This window comes from Geotrypetes seraphini, chromosome 5 (assembly GCF_902459505.1).
Source record: "Geotrypetes seraphini chromosome 5, aGeoSer1.1, whole genome shotgun sequence".
NCBI lineage: Eukaryota > Metazoa > Chordata > Amphibia > Gymnophiona > Dermophiidae > Geotrypetes > Geotrypetes seraphini.
This window is the reverse complement of record NC_047088.1, coordinates 169810128-169828898: the sequence shown is the minus strand read 5'-3', so window position 1 is coordinate 169828898 and position 18771 is coordinate 169810128. Positions and strand designations below refer to the sequence as shown.

General features: G+C 42.3%; 1 protein-coding gene across 2 annotated transcripts in view; it reads right to left on the bottom strand.

The window, feature by feature from the left end:
- Nucleotides 1-13547: 13547 nt before the first annotated feature.
- PMS1 (PMS1 homolog 1, mismatch repair system component) overlaps nucleotides 13548-18771 on the bottom strand; it is a 131234-nt gene continuing 126010 nt past the window's right edge. For both annotated transcript variants that reach the window (XM_033946607.1, XM_033946608.1), the window contains exons 12-13: nucleotides 15071-15231; nucleotides 13548-13862 (exon numbers count right to left, since the gene is read on the bottom strand). In XM_033946607.1, the coding sequence (XP_033802498.1) occupies nucleotides 13698-13862; nucleotides 15071-15231 (326 nt within the window). In that variant the 3' untranslated portion in view covers nucleotides 13548-13697. The remainder of the gene's footprint in view (nucleotides 13863-15070; nucleotides 15232-18771) is intronic.

Genomic DNA, 18771 nt, shown 5'->3' with positions numbered 1-18771 from the left:
TTCTCCTGCTTCTCCACTTTTGCTGCTAGCGTCTCAATCCTCCCGTTTGTATCACTCTCTGCCACTGGCAACTGCCCCTTTTCTCTCCCCAGCATATACTCCTAACCCTTACCCTGTCTCTCTACCTCCCTTTGCACACCAAGTGCAATGACAGGCAGATCGCACTCTTACAACACATACTGGTCGTTACTCCCCTGTCCGTGGGCCACTATCTCTCAGGCATTAGATGATATCTGTGAAACTATTCAACAGCAATGCACCCCGTTCCCCACCTTCCCCCACTTTCCAGGAAACTGTGCTTAAGTAGTGTTTTTGTCTCGGAGCCCGCTATGTCTGATCTCTCCCCCTGCTCTATATGACCTTAGGAATCCCCTTGTCTTATACTTCTCTGGCTGCCAGTGCTAGCCAGTTATTTGTCTTGTGCCCCTAGCCCTAGCTTCTCTTTCTCTTGCCTGTTCCCGCTTGATCTTCTGTTAAGCTGTTACTTAGACAATCCTGTTCCTCCTTTTGCCCCCATATTTCCTACCATTGTTGAGCCGAAAGTATACATCTCTTCTCTGCATTGTGCTTTGTGTTACCTAGCCCCTTCTGATGTAGTATTATCATGTATGGCCACTATTTTGTATGGGTTTTGGCATATTAGTTCTGTTTTTATGGGTTTATTTCTTTGCTACCAACAAGAGGGGTCTTCTAGCCTTGGCATAGCTCTGAGTCTGTGTTTTACTGTAATATTTTCAGCTTGTCATGCTGTCTACAGGCTTCCTTTATTCTTCCGTTTATGCTAGCTGTCGCTTGTGTACTGACCTGTGTAACATATGGCGCTTTGTGAGACAGCGAAAGCATTGCTCTCGTGGGTTTTTTGTTTCCTGTTCTTTTGTGGTCACGACCGAAAAAAAAAATTGGGGGGGTGAGGGGGATGAGAGTGAATGAGACTGAAAGAGGAAGTATATATTTTAACTGCGTTTCAATGTTACCATAAGCTTTCATTAAACAATTATTTATTTCATATAAGTTTGCTGGATTATAAAGGATTGTTTTTGAGAAAGAGAAGAACGAAATTACAGAAATGATTTGGATCACTATCGTTTTCAATAGAAAGTGTTATGTTGGATTGGAAATGAAGGGAATATATAAGGATAGTGTACGTAAATAGGAAGAATTCGTGACAAGTGTTTATGTCTAACCAAATAACTGACAGGCATTAAGTATAACTGACAATATAAAAATAAACGCACCCTTTGTCTTTCTAGGTCTGGGATTTTTATTATGGGCGTTTCCCATCACCTCACTTTTCCCATTACTAACGATCATTTGTTTTCTAGAGTTAGGAAAAACTACAGTGCACTTGAATTATACAAGAGGGGGACTCCCTTAATACTTGCTAGCAATTAATGTCTGTCTATTTTTCAGCGTTACAGTCTTTTATGTTACTATGAGTCATTATCTGTTGTATTGTGCCCTGTGTTAATTTCAGTGTTTATGGAAATACAAGTGGATTTCCATTTATGAGCGCTCACTATAATTACCAATATAATGAAAGAAGATTTAATTTTTTTACTACTCACCACAACGATTTCAAACCTTATTCTTTGTCTGTGATCAAAGTTTAAGAAAGGAGTTATGCTTCTTCTTCTTTTTTTCCGTTACACAAACATACCGAGCTACTTCCTGGTTGATGTGTCTATGTTTAGGGACACTGGGAAATGTAGTGCTTTATTTCTTTAACTTGAAATTATCAGTTGCTATTTTCTCTTTGTTTTTTCATTATTCATGTCTCTACAATAACTGGAACATATTGCATAGGGTTCTTATGATCCGCTTCTATCCCAAATGGTAATATTAATTAATGTCATGCTAACACACCGAAGCGAAAGTAACTTCTGCTTTCTTCATGTACTGTACTGTTAACCCATTGCACGGTTAACAGCAATATAAAAGGGAAACTATTGTTCCTTTACTTATCATAACAGTTTCGGGAAAAAAAACCAAACTTCTAGCAGTCTTTCTCTCTCTGCCTTTTCTTGGAACTTGTAAAAGAAATGTTATTTCTTCTTTTTCTTACATATTCTCTGATACACGCAGAAATACTTTTTGGTTTAACACAATGCAATTAGCGTTTGGCTTTATTATAAAAAAAAAATGGTTCTAACTGTTGTTTAAGAACTTTTCTAATAAGTTGCTGAAGGAAATATCCAGTCCTATTGATTGGAATTCAAAATACTGTAGTTTAGGTCTTTTTGCTGATTGACATTCAGAATATTAGTGAAAGAAACAAAATTGAACCCATGATTTGATAGAATCCCATGGGAAGGACATTTCTCCCATAAATCCTATTTTATTTTAATTTTTAGGGTTTATCCTCTTTATTTTAGTATGTTTCAATATAACCTATGTGTTAATATGTTTAAGGCTATATCTTAGCCATCCTTTTGCTTGGGTTTGACTCTTTGCTAATTCATATTTATGTTTAGCATATTACTCCTGTCCTTTGAACATCATATGCCATTGTAACTATAACTCCCTTAGGCTGACAAATATAATTCAGCCAATACATATATTAGACCTTAGCCTATCTGAATTAAAGCAGATAAGTTTTTGTTTTCTTTTGTATGTCATCTGTTAACGCTGTACTTATCCTGTTAGTAATATTGCTCAGGTATTGTTGGAATCAAGTTAAATGATATATACAGTACAGATATTTTTGCCTTATTAATTATGGATCACTTCACAAAGACAATTGCCTATCAGAGGAAGCTGTATGCTACATGAGAATCCGTGTTTACATCCTTTTAATATCTATTAATGACTTATTTGCATAATTATGGACTAATGCAATTTTGAAATATCATCGCTGGAAGAAAGATTTTCGACCGTATGAAACCCCGATGACGGATGAGCCCTAACGGAAGGATCTTGCTACCGGAGAAGAAACTGGATAAATGCCTAGACTTACCAGCGAAGACTTCCTGACTGTTGTTACCAAAGACGGGATGACCTTTATGACCTTGAACTTCTACAGCTTTAATTATGGACTTATTAATTTGCACTTTAACTCTTTAATGGACTCATGCAGTATTAGTACATATATATATTTTCATGTGTTGATAATTATTTCTAACAGCCCTATTGCAAGTTCATGTGTTATTCTTGATTGTGACTTTATGCATTTTCATCCTGTTTTGACTCCCACAATAGCTCCCTAGTTATTTTCCCCTCCAGTTGGATTCTTTTCATTCCCTTTCTTGCTGCTAAGCTGAGGAGAACTGCAGTGAAGAAGAAGTGATGAGCCCAGCTGAAGGATGATGACGTAAGATTTGATGTGGTTACCTGGACTTTCACCCCTGGCGTCTGGACCCAGCCGAGTCTGCACTGATCCCAGCTGTTTTGGAAGAGCTTGGAAATAATCTAACTTGTTAATTTATCCCACCATCCCTTTTGGATGTAGTATGCTCATAACAGGATGAAGCCATAAAGAGAGAATATATTAAAATGTATCAGGTTAAATTATGAACCCCTGCAGATGCCTGGTTGCCCGAACTATCCCAAATGTTGAAATAGAGACTCCTACACAGACCCATACACAACATTTTTGATAATCTTGACTTGACTGATTTTTAATGTACCTCCCTATGAAACACCAGCAGCTGATTTCCCCTCCCACGAGTCACCACCTATCCCCACTACATCTATGCTGATGCTTCCAACACAGCAGTCTAACCCTAAAGGTATAAGTCATTTATTTGAAGCTTAAATGCCCATGTAATTTCTGCTTCGCACAATATCTGAATCATTGATTGCTTAGTCTAGTATTATAAGCAATAAGTACACTGCGACATGTTATACTGCTCTGTCCTCAGTAGCGTAGCAAGGGTGGGTACTTGTCTCTTTCCTTTACCATGGGTGATTCCTAGCACATAGCCCCGGCCCATAATGTACAGTTTCTGATACAAACTAACTCCCCACCGAATGAACAGGGGTCAAAGCCACTTGGCGGGGCTTTGAAGAGGGGATGAGAGAGAATACAGCATGGAGGCTCTGGATACATCCCGATAAGTCCTGACATTAGTCAGGTGAAGGGGGATGGGAAAAAGACAAAGATCACTTTGCTCTTTACAGAAAAACTGCCTTCACCCCCTGCAACTGACATCTACCTTATCTATCTCTGCAGATGATAGAAACAGTAGATTAACTATGGAAAGATATTTCACCATTAACTGAAGAACATGCAAAGATGGAGAAATACACTGTTTTATGAGTTCAATTAGCTACTGTAGGAATAAAGCTAGAGAAAAAGCAACAGGTCCTGAGGCTGTGGGCTAGCTGTGGTTTTATACCAAGGCCCACCCAGCCAGATACCATGAAGAGATAAACAGACCGTGGTCAGAAGACAGAATTCTCAGAAGAAAGAATTCATAAGAAATATCATCTAATAGAAAGTATCAGGGATGTTTAAAGTTGGGAGGGGGGCTTGTGCTCGGAAATACTAATATGGTGGGGAAACAGGCATTTCGGGGAAAAGGTAGGCTTTACGGAAAACAGAGTAGACATATAACATGACGTAGAGGAGAATAGCCAATAAATGAATGTAGCTAGGCAGTAATGCATAAGTAAATAACCAATAAGGATGTATCATGTGATGTAAACCAACGTGGTGTTGGCCACTAAGAAATGTATAAAAACCAGGCCTTTAGAAGGGAGAGGTCAGAACAGACATTAGAGGACCTCTAGGCCTAGAGATCATCACCTTCTGTTACGCTATATACTATCTGATCTATTCTTGTAAGCTGTTATTGATTGATAAAATAAATATATACTTATTGAAACCAGTATATAGTGTTCGAGGTCTCATTACCGAGGTAGGCCTGGACAGCGGCCTATCTACATCAACAGGAAGGGTCAAAAGCGCGCGAGGACAAAGATGCGGCGACAACTGAGCGCAGGGTTTAAACGCGCCGAAGAAAACCCGTATTTTAAAGGGCTCTGATGGGGGGTGGGGGCCACTCTACTTAATAGGGATCGCCCTGCCTCACGCTGCCATGTTGGGGGGTCCCCCCACATTATTCTGAAAACTTAACTTTTTCCCTAAAAAACAGAGAAAAAGTTAAGTTTCCAGTATAATGAGGGGGGTTACAACCCCCCAAACCTCCCACAACGCCAGCGCGATCTCTTTTAAGTAAAGTGTGTGTGTGGGGGGGGGGGGGGTTCCCCACCAACACCCCCCGTCGGAGCCCTTTAAAATAAGGTTTTTCTTCAGCACGATGAAGTCCTGCGCTTAGTTGTCCGCGCTCAGTTGTTGGCACGCCTTTGTCCTCGCGCGTTTTAGACTATGAACCGTTTAACTCTGCTATAGCGCTGAAGGGCTTAGGCAGCGCTGTACATTTTGACATTAGACAGTCCCTGCTCCGAAGAGCTTACAGTCTAACTTGGACAGACAGACATACCATGACATAGAGGGTTGGGGATGCAGAACCAAGGTGAGAAGTGTTAGGAGTTGAGAGCAAGCTCAAAGAGGTGGGCTTTTAACTTGGACTTGAACACTGCCAGAGATGGAGCCCTCCATAGGGATTCAGGTAGTTTGTTCCAGGCATAAGCGCAGCAAGACAGAGTTGTTAGAGGAAAAGAAGAGAGGAGGGACTAACCTGTTGAGCAGAGCTCGCAGGGATGGAGAGAAGTGAAGAGAGATAATGAGGGCAGCTGAGTGAATGTATTTGTAGGACAGTAAGGCCCGGATTCACTAACCTGCCCGATCCGGGCAGGTCCGACAAATTCAGGAAAGAAAAATACAGTGGAACCTTGGTTTACGAGCATAATTCATTCCAGAAGCATGCTCGTAAACCAAATTGCTCATATATCAAAGCAAGTTTCCCCATAGGAAGTAAGGGAAACTGCTTTGATTGGTTCTACCTCCTCCCCCCCCCCCCACGAGGCTACCAGCGCTGCTCCATTCTCCCCCCCCCTTGAGGAATCTGACGCTGTTCCAAATCCCTCCCCGCGATCCAGCTTTCCCCCCCCCTGCGAACCGGCATCCCCCCCGCTCGCGTTGCCCCCCCTCTACCGCGATCCTACTTTCCCCCCTCCCGAGCAGTCAATGACACCCTTTACCCGACTTGGCACCAGTGCCAGTGCCCGAAGATCCTCCCTCTTCTGGCGCAGCTGGGCGGTGCGTCGGAGATCCTCCTTCTTCTGGTCTGGGCTGGGCTGGACTGGCTTTGAGCATTTGCGCATGCTCAAAGCCTTCTGGTCTCGCTCTCTCCGAGATTGAGAGCGAGACCAGAAGGCTTTGAGCATGCGCAAATGCTCAAAGCCAGCCCAGCCCAGCCCAGACCAGAAGAAGGAGGATCTCCGATGCACCACCCAGCCCAGGCCGCGCCAGAAGAGGGAGGATCTTCGGGCACCGGCACTGGTGCCAAGTCGGGTAAAGGGTGTCATTGACTGCTCGGGGGGGGGGGGGGGAATTAGGATAGCGGTGGAAGGGGGCAACGCGAGCGGAGGGGGAGATGCCGGATCGCGGGGGGGGGGGCACTCGTACTGCGAGGTAAGCTCGGTTTACGAGGCAACAAGTTTGCAAATGCTTTGCTCGTCTTGCAAAACACTCGCAAACTGGTGCACTCGTAAACCGAGGTACCACTATATGCAGATAGGGCAATCGGAGGAACACCCCCGTCTGCCTGCATGGATCGCTGTTGTGTGATCTGTGCACATGCGCAGACCATCTGTAGATGATCTGCGCATGCCTGTTCGAGACACGACCTTTTTTTTTTTAAATTAACTTTTTCCTTTGCGCGTGCTGGCTCTCCTGCTCCCCCCTTCCAGGCAATCTTGCCGCCCAGACTCTCCTGCTCTCTGCCGCCTTCTGTGCAGTGTGAGCCCGTGGGTTTAAAGCAGAGCTGCACTGCGGTGTGCAGCCCCGCTTTAAACCCGCAGGCTTGCACTGCACGGAAGGCAGCATGAGATCACTATAGTATGGAAATCATGCAGGGTAGAAGACAGAATCCATGAATGTAAAAAAGAAGAAAAGAAGATATTGGAGTGTCTTGCAGGCAAAGGAGCAAGTTCCTGACTTTGGAACTGGAGTAAAGAAGGCAGCTGAAGCAGGGAAAGTCCTGGATTGTAGGTTAAAAGATGGAGTTCCCTTTTCTGGGCTTAGCAGTTTCTTTTTGGACTTCGGCTTCTGCAGCCCCTGAAACAGTGAGATCGAGGCAGCAGAGAGCAGGGCGGCGCTGGAGAGTGGGAAAAGAAGGTATGCGACTGGTCCCCAGCAGTTGCTTCTGGAGTTGATCGGCCAGCCCAGTTGGATCGTGAAATGTGTTGTGAATTGTGTCCCTGCCTACTTTGCATGCGTTTCTCCTCATTTGCATGCACGGATTCAAAGCGGATCGCTGGAGAGGTTAGTGAATGGGAACTGAGGAAAATTTGATAGTAAAGGGGTCATAAACTGATTGGTACATGATCAGTTTGCTTTGTGAATCTAGCCCTAAGAGTTTAAATTGTATTGGGGAAACAGATGGGAAGCCAATGAAATGACTGAGTATAGCAGCTCTCATGGAATGAGTCATGCTAGATTGGAGGGGATAATCTTGCTGTGGCGCCACTGGTTCTAATCAAACCCTGCATCATTTTTGTCCAGCTCTTCGTCAGAGCAAATTATTTCTAGTTAACGAAATACGTGGCTAATTGTATGCTAAATGACAAAAAAAACATATGTATAAAGCAAATGTAGTAGAAGCTCAGGTTTGTAACAATAATGCAAAATTTCCCTTTAAATAATCTGTTTGAGTGTCATGCTACTTCTGGGGGAACTCCTATACCAGTTTTAGTAGGATGGGGACTTTACAGTGGTCTACCTAGGTAAACACAATGTACTATTTAATCTCATCTAGAACTCTGACAAACAAATTTCTCTTCTCCCCCTTCCTTCTTTTTAATGCAAGATCAATGGGCAGGACTGTGCATGAAGTAAAATAAAACCTTGCAAATAGTCACTCAAATTAGTCACTAAAAACCTGGCTATTCTCAAAACTGTAACACTTCCCCCCTCTTAGGCCTCTCACCTTCCCCCTTTACACCTAACTCTTTAATCTCTCCACTGTAGTTCCTCTCTCATCTTTCTTCCTGTAAACCGTGCCGAGCTCCGCATTCGTGGAGATGGTGCGGTATATAAACCCAAGGTTTAGTTTAGTTTAGTAATATTGTTCATAAAGCACTGTTTTCATAGTCTAACATCCCACTAGATATAATAAACTCTGCAAGGTGGGTATATCATAAGGCTTATGATACTCAGATCATAGGATCTCCTATAACATATTATTTCAGATCCCCATCTTGGGACCGTAGCTTTAATCATTATACACCACCTGCCCTCATATACACCTACAAATATTGAAGAATGTCTCTATTCCACCTGTTACACTCAACAGCAGCAAGTACCAAAAAATACCAACTATCAGCATTACAAAATTTTTCTCTATATATATGGTCTTTTTAATATTTGATATAACATCAGCGCTGGTGAGACTGAATGGACTCCTAATGCTCTCCCTCAATTTGAGAGTTTCAGTCAATAAAATCTTCCTCGGGGGAACTCTGCCTATGTTGCCAAGCTAACAGTCAGTTCAAATCATTCCTACGTCATCTGTGGTTGGATTTTTTCCTCCTCCTGCAGACTAGCCTTGGACCAGTGTTGCCAGATACTTTTTATAATCCTGCCCAATTATCTTGAAAAAGCAGTTCAAAAACAGCCCACTGTATGATTGGGAGAGGGACCTTGGGATGACAGTGTCTGAAGATCTAAAGGCAAAGAAACAGTGTGACAAGGTAGTGGCTGTTGCCAGAAGGATGCTATGCTGTATAGAGAGACATGTAACCAGTAGAAGAAAGAAGGTGTTGATACCCCTGTACGGATCATTGGTGAGGCCCCACTTGGAGTATTGTGTTCAGTTTTGAAGCCCGTATCTGGCAAAGGACATAATAAGACTTGAAGTGGTACAGAAGAGGGTGATGAAAATTGTAGGAGGTTTGCGCCAAAAGAGGTATGAGGAGAGATTGGAAGCCCTGAAAATGTATACCCTAGAGGAAAGGAGGGGCGGGAGATATGATTCAGACGTTAAAATATTTGAAAGGTATTAACATAGAACAAAATCTTTTCCAGAGAAAGGAAAATAGTAAAACCAGAGGACATAATTTGAAATTATGGGGTGGTAGACTCAAGAGTAATGTAAGGAAATTCTTCTTTACAGAGAGGGTTGTTGATGCCTGGTATGCATTGCCGAGGGAGGTGGTGGAGAGGAAAACGGTGACAGAGTTCAAAAAAGCGTGGGATGAACACAGAGGATCTCGAATCAGAAAATAAAGGTATATATTGAAGAAATAAAGCCAGTACTGGGGAAGACTTGCGGTTTGTGCCCGTATATAGCCATTTGGTTGAGGATGGGCTGGGGTGGGCTTCAAGGGCTGGGATGATTTAGATGGCTGGAGTGAGCTTTGACGGAGACTTCATTAGATGGAACCTAAGCACAATACTGGGCAGTGTTTTGGGTTCTGGCTCAGAAAAAGGAAAATTTAAATTAAATCAGTAATTTAAAGAGAGGGTAATGTTAGGCAGACTGGATGGCCCATTCGGGTCTTTATCTGCTGTTATTTACTATACTGTATTTTTTGTCCACAAATTCCTCAAAGTTAGACCAATATAAACTTTTGGATATGGACAAAATTACTACATAGTTAATGTACTCTGTACACATGTAGTAAAAGATTTAAAATAAATTATCTTATTATCTCCAGGATTCTGAAATTGTTTAGTCTGAAGTGATATCGCAAATAGCACACTAACTACACTTGTAGTGTCCAGCAATTTCAATATTTTTTTCATATGGATGTTTACAACTGCTGGATTCAACAATTCTTTCACGTTGTTAACTCTTGGAAAATCTCAATCCAAAACTCACATTTTTAAAATTAGGATATAACTATAAGATTTCAAAATTGTTGTTGACAATATTTGATATTTCTTTTCCACTCAATGTATATATAGTCACAAAAGTTAACAAACTATTATGTACTTGTTTACATGACTTGCTATTTAATAACTCACCTTAAGAACATAAGGATGGTCCATCTATTACTCCTGGCAAAATTCTGCACACAATATTTCAAAACTCTGCAAAGCTTATTTGTAGTGTTTTGTATAGAATTCTCCTATCCTGAGGCCTGAAATTCCTTCCAGCCTTTTCCTTTCTCAGGTTCCAGCCACCTCCTTTCCCTCCCTCACTGTCTCCCTCTAAATCCCACCCCTCTTTCACTTGCACCCTGAATCCCCTCCTTGGCCCCCTTAATCTGGCATCTATCTCTCCCTCTCTCCACTGGCTAAGAATCTCTTCCTCCCTTCCCATCCCTTTTCTGGTCTTGGTCACTCTCTGTTCCTCTACCATCCCCTCACCCCCACTTGCAGGTCCAGCATCCATGTCCAGTGATCCATGTCCATGCACCCCATCCATCCACCACCTCTCTCACTTCCACCATGAATCCCTTCCCTACGCTCCATGGTCTGGCATCTCTCTTTCTCTACAGCCAAGCATCTCTTCCTCCTCATCCCCCTTTTTAGCCTGGGTTTCCTTCTTTATCAAACACCTAAACACATCAACTCGAGATCAGGGTCAGTTAAACTCACTACTCTACTCGATGTCAAAACCCCATATGGAAACAGATACCCCCTCTGCAACACTAAAAGGCCTTACTCACACACAAATCTCCAATCACACAACATATAACAGCAAGAAAGAAAAAGAAAAAAGAAGTGAAGAAAAAGCCTCAGTTCTGCTTCATCTGGCAAAAAAAAACTCCACTTCTTCAGAAAAAACACTCCTGCACACCCAACAAAATGTAGAAAAAAGCACTATGATAGCCTGCAGAGTGATATCAAACAGCACGCCAGGCCTCACAACCCAAAATCATGATCAAGTGAACAAATGAGCACTACAGCATTACAGTCCAGGATCTTGCATAGAAGACAGATAAAAAACTTAGCTGCTATTGGCTTCCAGGATGTTCTCAGCCCAAAGCTTCACCTCCAAGGCCTTGCAGCCACAAAACCCAACGGGAACTTTCTCATCCCCATTCTCCTCTATTTATGGGTCCAGCATCCATGTCCTCTCCTCCTACCCCCTTTCAGGTCAAGCATCAATGTTCCCTCCTCTCCACTAACCATTAGGCTAGGCAATAAAGGCCTGGATTCTGTAACCGGCGGAGTTGTTGGCAGCCGCCTACTGCGTGTCAATCACATGATGATGCCGGTTAAAGAATTGTGCCTCTGGCAAAGATAGGCGTGGAAATGTAGGCCAGGGTTTTCCAGGCTTACATTTCTGGCGCCTATCTTTGATGTGAATCATGTCTCTATTGATGCCTACTGACAACGCCACTTCCAGTGTTAGCCACACCTATAGTGGCATTAGGTACAATTCTGGTGCTTTGTTTAGGCGCAGGTAGGAGCTTTAAATTTTATATTAATTGCCATTTCAAATGGCATTTGCTAATTCGCCCCCTCCCCTTTTACAAAAGCACGGAAGAGGTATATAGTGCTGGCCAGAGTGCTGAATGCTCTGCACTGCTCCGACGCTCATAAGAATTCTATGACCATCGGAGCAGCACAGAGCATTCAGTGCACCAGCCGGCGCTAAAATTCATACTTTTATAAAAAGGGGAGGGGGTGTTACTTAGGCACCGATTAGAGAATTTCCCTCTAAGTGAAGAAGAGAGGAGGAGAGAAAGAAAAATGGTGATAGGAGGCCCTGTAAACAGAGTTCAGAATACAGACGGAGGGGAAGCAGAACCAGAGAGACAAGGAAAAAGATGATTCGAAAAATAAAATCACCAGCCAACAAAGGTAAGAATAAAGACTTTATTTTCAGTTTAGTAACGGAAATGTATCAGTTTTGAGAATCTACATTTGCTGTCTATATTTTGCACTGTAGAGGTGGAAATGTGAGAGGGACACTTTATGCGATGAATTGTGCTTTTAAAAACTGTAATCGCTATTAATCGTGCGATTAAAAATTTTACCCCCACTTCTTACGAAGCCACGTTAGGCTTTTTCATCACCGGCCATGGCGTATTAGCTCCAATGCTCATAGAATTCTTATGAGCGTCGGAGCTAATACTGCTGCAGCTGGCGATAATAAAGCCTAATGAGGCTTTGTAAAAGGTGTGGGGGGGGGGAGCATTAATCAATGTGGAGCTCTAATTTTAGTAATGTCCATTTTAAACTGAGATCCCTTCCTTTTCTAAATCACTTATCATCTGCCTTCAGAAGTCAAGGATCATATATTTTGACCCAGTAGCGTATCTTGAAAACCAAAGACAATAAACAATTTTATGCATCATTTTTTTTTTCTTTCAGTGATTCATAATTAATAAAATTTCACCACATTTATTTTGGAAGCATTCTGGTTGTAGAACAATGTTACCAGTCAAGAATAAAGTACATTCGCTAAGAGTTTGTAAAGCAAGAAGGCTAAGCAAGTCCCCCTTTTCCTCAGCAGCCTCTACTTATTTTTCTGCTTTACCTTTGAATTTTCTAATGCTAATTCTGCATTTTTCATTCACTAGCATATTTAAAACAAACACCTTATCCTCCCACTTGATTCTATTAGTTATTTTTTTATGTTTCCATCTTTACTCTCCTGACAGTTTTCCTAGCTTTTATAGATACTGTATTGTTGTCTGTCTTTCGCTTTCTTCAGTCTCTTCTAGATTTAACCCATAGTGTCTCTTACATACCTTGTTAAGACCTGCAGTTCTATTGGCCCATAGCTTTTAATTTAAAGACCTCATTTATTCTGTGTTTCTTATCCATTAGTAGATGGTACTATTCAAAAAAGCAGGGACTGCTATCCTATGTCTCTGTAAAGTGCAGCACACATTATATAAATAAAAATAATACAATGAAAACAGTGCTCAAGATTGTGTGCTAACTAGTTTTTCCAATGCAGTAGGATCTTGAAACATGCACTTCTATGCTAGGGAAAAGCAGGGATATTCAGGTTTAAAAAAAAAAAAGTTTGGTTTTGGTAGGAGCATTGTTAGTAGTACATATTATTCTTCACTAGTGTATCTATTAATAAATATTTACATTCCTGAGTAATAAGGTTCATTTTGGGGCAATAATGCACATTATTGACAACAGAAAAAAACTTTTACCTGTCATTTTGGATTAAAAATCACATGGAAATTGACATTTCCCAGGTTGTGCATCCTTTTAAATCCTTCTTTTAAATCCATCTTAGGTCCTTAGAACGTATTGGGATATATATCAGATAATCAGAAAGGCTGACATACTAGTTTTGTTAAAAAAAAAAAAAAGCTCCAGTTCTAGCCCATGTGTTTTGCCTAGGACAGAGAGAAGAGCTACAAAAGACCCCTTTCAGAGGCAGAAAAATGAGAAACTGTTATGTGTCCTTAACTATTGCATATAAAACATAATTTGGATAGGTGTAGTAACAATGAAGCATTGTATTTTATTTCTATATATTATATAGTTGTATAGAACCAAAACCTGAAACAGAAATATCAGATTTAATGTGGTACCGATATGTCATTGAAAAACTTTGTTAAAAATATTTTAATAGTGTGACCATATCTAGTAGTCAAAATATGAACACAAACAAAATGTTCCATATGAGTAATTTTCCTTGAATGTCAGATGGTTATTTTACTTCTGGAATATCTGTCAAATGATAAAAAAATGGTCGACCATGAACACATCCTTTATTTTCATTTCCTAACTGTTGATTCATCCTGCAAATTGTGTCTTGTACATCTTCCTTTGACAAGTATAAAGGCAGCTGCCGAGACAGACGCACTGCTTCTCCCTAAGGAAAGAAAAGTATAAAACAATCATCAAGCAAGCTAAATCAAGTGAAATCTTTTCTACTTGCTGGAAAAAAATAATGTTTTATCTGAACTCTTGCAGGTGTAATGTATATGGCAAATGTAATATCATAAACTTCACCCAGGATCCAAATCCCCTTTGATTAAAAAATTGAGGTGCATCCTGTGGAAAGTAAAGAGCATATAACACAACAAGGATGCATTTTTAAAAAATCATTTTATTATCATAATTGTTTTGGTAAATTTATTAGGATTCCCATATTTTACAGAGAATACTTATTACTATTGTGTGTGATTAGAACATAAGAGCTGCCATATTGGGACAGACCGAAAGTCCATCAAGCCCAGTAGCCAACCCTGGTCACAAGTTCCTGGAAAGATCCCAAAAAGTAAAACAGTTTTTATGCTGCTTATCCTAGGAATAAGCCATGGATTTCCCCAAGCCATCTTAATGGCTTATGGACTTTTGCTTTAGGAAATGATCTAAACCTTTTTTAAACCATGTTAAGCATGTTCTGATAATGAATTCCAGAGTTTAATTACATATTGAGTGAAGAAATTATTTTCTCTGGTTTGTTTTAAATCTACTACTTAGTAGCTTCATTGCAAGCACCCTAGTCCTAGTATTTTTGGAGAGAGTAAATACGCAATTCACATCTACTCTTTCCACTTCACTCAGTATTTTATATATCTTTAGCATATCACCTGAGCCATTATTTCTCCAAGCTGAAGAGCCCAGTGGTGTACTTAGGGTATGTGACACCCGGGGCTGATCATTTTTTAACATCACTCCCTCTCCCCCATACAAAATGGGATCAGAGGAACACCTTTTAGGAGCTGCCCCCGCTCCCCTCTTGGTATGCCATTTGAATTAGTCCAATAAAAAGATTACCTTATTTCCATTTTCTATTTATAAATGTATTTTTCGATGGTCATGGTCATCCCAGATACTATTTTACAGTAACACTTCTTGAAATGATGAATTTACCTTGTTAAAAGATGCAGGTAAGAACTATTAACTTGCTCAGCTATTATCTCCTCAACAAATTATTTTACAGTTCAATAGGCCAATTTACATTTTATTCAGTACAACAAAATTTCAAAAGTCAAAGTATTCTTTTTCTAAAAGCACTTGAATCATCAAAGTCTAATGTCTTTAAAAGGATGTAAATAAATCAGAACTTCTTACCTCTAGATAATTTATTACTTTTAGAGGTCTACATTGAGATAGTTCTTTAGCATTCTTGCTTATAACTGCGTTTAGAATTTCTTTCAGATCTGATATGCCATAAAACGGCAAGCAATTAGCCATCCCTTCTATTTCTAATTGGTTTTCTTTACAAGCTGTTCCTAGTAAAAGAAACAAAGGAAGATTAAACATCCAGCAGCATAAAATATGCAATATACTTTAAATTCTAATCCAATTACTACTATCATTAAACATTAGTATATGTTATAAATAATTTATTATGAACCTTAAATGGAGAGTTGGGCATATTGAAAATAATATACTAAAGTTACTAGTTACTGCAAGGAAAAGGTAATATATTATAGTTATCAGTTACTTGTTTAATGAAAATTACTGTGAAAGTAATATGTTACTTTAAGTTATTTTTAATTCTTCACCAAAAAGAAGAGGAATACAAATCCTACCCATACCAGAAGGCCTACAAAAGAGATAGAGGTAGAAATACATGGGACATCAAAATATGAAATGTTTATTATAAGAAGCACAATATCAGCAGCAACATATATATATCTCCAGAATTAATTCTTGGACATAAACAGTTTCAACATTACATAAAATTAATTCTATAAACTAAAAGAGATGGAACTGTAGTGCAGCCCAATAGGCTCAAGAACTGGTATAGAAACAAACTTTATTGGAAGACCCAGAATGGCTGTGTTTCATGAAATATATCTCCCTCAGGGATCCAAATATGTCATTATCCTTAAATGCAATTATGTAAACTCTAATTGAAAAAAATCCAGCAAAGGTACGTTAATAGCTGCCGATATGGAAAAAAACTGTCCTGAGGGAACCTCAGCCAGTCAGGTTTTCAGAATATCAGCAATGAATATTCATCAGATTGATTTGCATGCACTGATCTACTACATGCAACTTTCTCTCATGTATATTTAGTGTGGATAGCCAGAAAACCTGATTGGCTGGGAACTAGAGAATGACATGGTGACGGCTAGCCACAGGTAACCTGCAGGAAAGGGGGGGCAGAAATGCTGGTTGCCACAGGGACAAGGCCATTCATTGCCCCCTGGAGCGATGAATGGCCTTGTCCCCACAGTGAAGTATCTGCCGCAAGTTGCTTCTGTTCCCTCCTTGGTGCGCTCGCGCATCCTGCAGCCCCATCTTGCTGTCACAGGTGCAGCAGCAGAACCTCCCCCCCAAAAGAAACCAAACAAACCTGCGAGTGCAACTCCTGGGTCAGGGCGGGCATACCAGCCTGTTGGAATGGAAGCTTCCTGCATGTGCTGAGACCGGGCTGCTCGGACTGGAACCTTCTTGCCACCGAGTCCCTCCTTCCGATGTAACTTTCGGCTAGACTAGTGAGAAGAAGGGAGTGGGACTGCTGAACTCGCTGGAGGGGGAGGGGCTGTGGCTGCACCAAGGAAAGGAAGTTGCTGGATGTGGACCAGCTGGAGCTGAAGGGGAGACAGTTGCTGGATCTAGTCTGGAGATTGAAGGGAAACAGGTGCTGGACCCATGTGATGGGTAGAGTGGAGCTGGAGGGAAGGGAGAGGTGTCAGACCCACACATGAGCACTGAAGGGAGGGGATGGATATGTTGAACCCATGGGAGGGGACTAGAGGGGAGAGAGGTGCAGGACCTGCAGGGAGGAAGAGAGAAGGAAAGGGAAAGAGAAAAGCTGAATCAAAGGGATGAAGGAAGAGTGAGTGCAGCACAAAAGGCTGCTTTCTTCTCTACTAACTTGGTCTCTGGTACAGTAATTCCTTTAAGCCACAAAGCTGTGCAGAGGCCTATGAGACTAAAAGGAACAACCAGGCCTGGGACGGTAGAGGAGCAGGAAGCAGGCCGATGTGCAGCTCCTCCTTTTACTGCTCTGGAACAGGGAGTGAAGGAGGCAGGAATTTGGTGTGGGGGGGGAGGGCTGGAAAAATAACTTATGGAGAATGGGGGTGGGGGCTGGAAGGAGGTGGATGAGATGTATATGCAGTGGGAATGGGGTGAAAGACTGCAGAAAAGTGCCTGGGAAAGTACTGTGGTGGGGGTGGGGAGGAGTATTTCATAGGAGATGCCAACCCTTATAATGAGGGAAGTCTGCAGAACAAAATTACAAATAAAGTGTGCAGATGTCTTAGGCTTCTGTGGCTGGTGTCATGATTGCTGCAGGTCTTGTGTCTGGGTAGGTAGAAGTAGGGTTACCAGATTTTCTAAATGGAAAATACGGACCCCCAGGCCCGCCCCGTTACACCCCATCCCGCCATAGCCCCATCCCCTGCTGCGAGCTCTCGTTGGGCAGGAGGGCATCTGTGCCTCCTGCCCAACAGCGATTTGTTTGAAGCTTTTCAAAACCCGGGACCCCCAAGGAGGACATGTCCAGGGAAATCCGGACATCTGGTAACCAGTGTTCCCGCTAAGCTGCGCTGGGGTGCGCGGGCGCACAAAATATTACCTCGCAGCGCACAAGTTTCTCGTCACAGCGCACACAGTGTAGAGCACAGTTCTTCAACCGCCGGTCCGCAAACAAAATCTTGCCGGTCCGCGAAGGATTCGGTCCCCGCCGCAACGAAAGGCCGGCGTCAGCTGACTTGCAACTTCCTGTTGCAGTCGCTGTGCCGGGACTCCTGCCTTCCACCGCGTTTGCCTCCTGCCTTGTCTCCGCACCTCCAGACCAGCAGCGGCAGCTGTGTATGCTTTTAACTTCGGCACAGAGCTGCCCCTAATCAATAGTTTAGCGCGGTTTCATAAGGCAGCCTCGGGGCCTTTGCTAGGCCGGCCCACATCGCATCATCGAAGCGGGCCGGCTATCAAAGGCCCCGAGGCTGCCTCATGAAACCGCGCTAAACTATTGATTAGGGGCAGCTCTGTGCCGAAGTTAAAAGCATACAGAGCTGCCGCTGCTGGTCTGAACTCTTGGGCCGCTGAAGGAGGGCAAAAAGCAGCTGTCCTGGAGGTTTCCCTTCCTCTCGCCTTTACAGGTTCCTTTTTTCCACCTTTTTTTTTTTTCCTTCAAACGGCAACGGGCCCCAGCATCGACATCAATCAAGTAAGTTCCACTGTCAATCAAGCGGTTCTGCTCGGCCAAAGCTTCCCCTGTGACATGAGCCACCCTCAGGGGAAAGAAAGTGACCCACAAAGGTGAGGGGAAGGGGGGCAGATGATGGAAGTTGGGGGGGGGGAGAGAGAGAGAGAGAGAGAAGGGGCAGATGATGGAATGGAGGAGATGAGAGAGAGAGAGAAGGGGACAGATGATGGAAGTGAGAAGAAGGGAGAGAGAGCAGAAGGCAGATGGATGTCAGTTGAGAAGGGAGAGCAGATGCTGAATGGAAGTGGGGAAAGAACACATACTGGATGGAAGGAGGAGATAAATAAAGGGGGAAGAAAATAGTAAGATAATGGAGGGGTGAGGGAAAGGGGTGACAAGCTGTGTGTAGACACAGTGAAAAGAGGGAAACGGGACTAAATAGTAAGAAAGAATTTAATTTAGATGGAGGCAGAAAATAGAGAAGGAAGACCAGAGAAGAAAAGGGAAGAGAGAGCAGAGAATGATCAGATCTGAGTGGAGGAAATGAGAAGAGAGATATGCTAAAAACCACAGGGGGGAGGGAAGGATAGAGATGCCAGACCATGAGGGGAACAGAAGGAAGATGATGGATGCTAGACCAAATTGGGGGGTGGGGGGGGGCAGG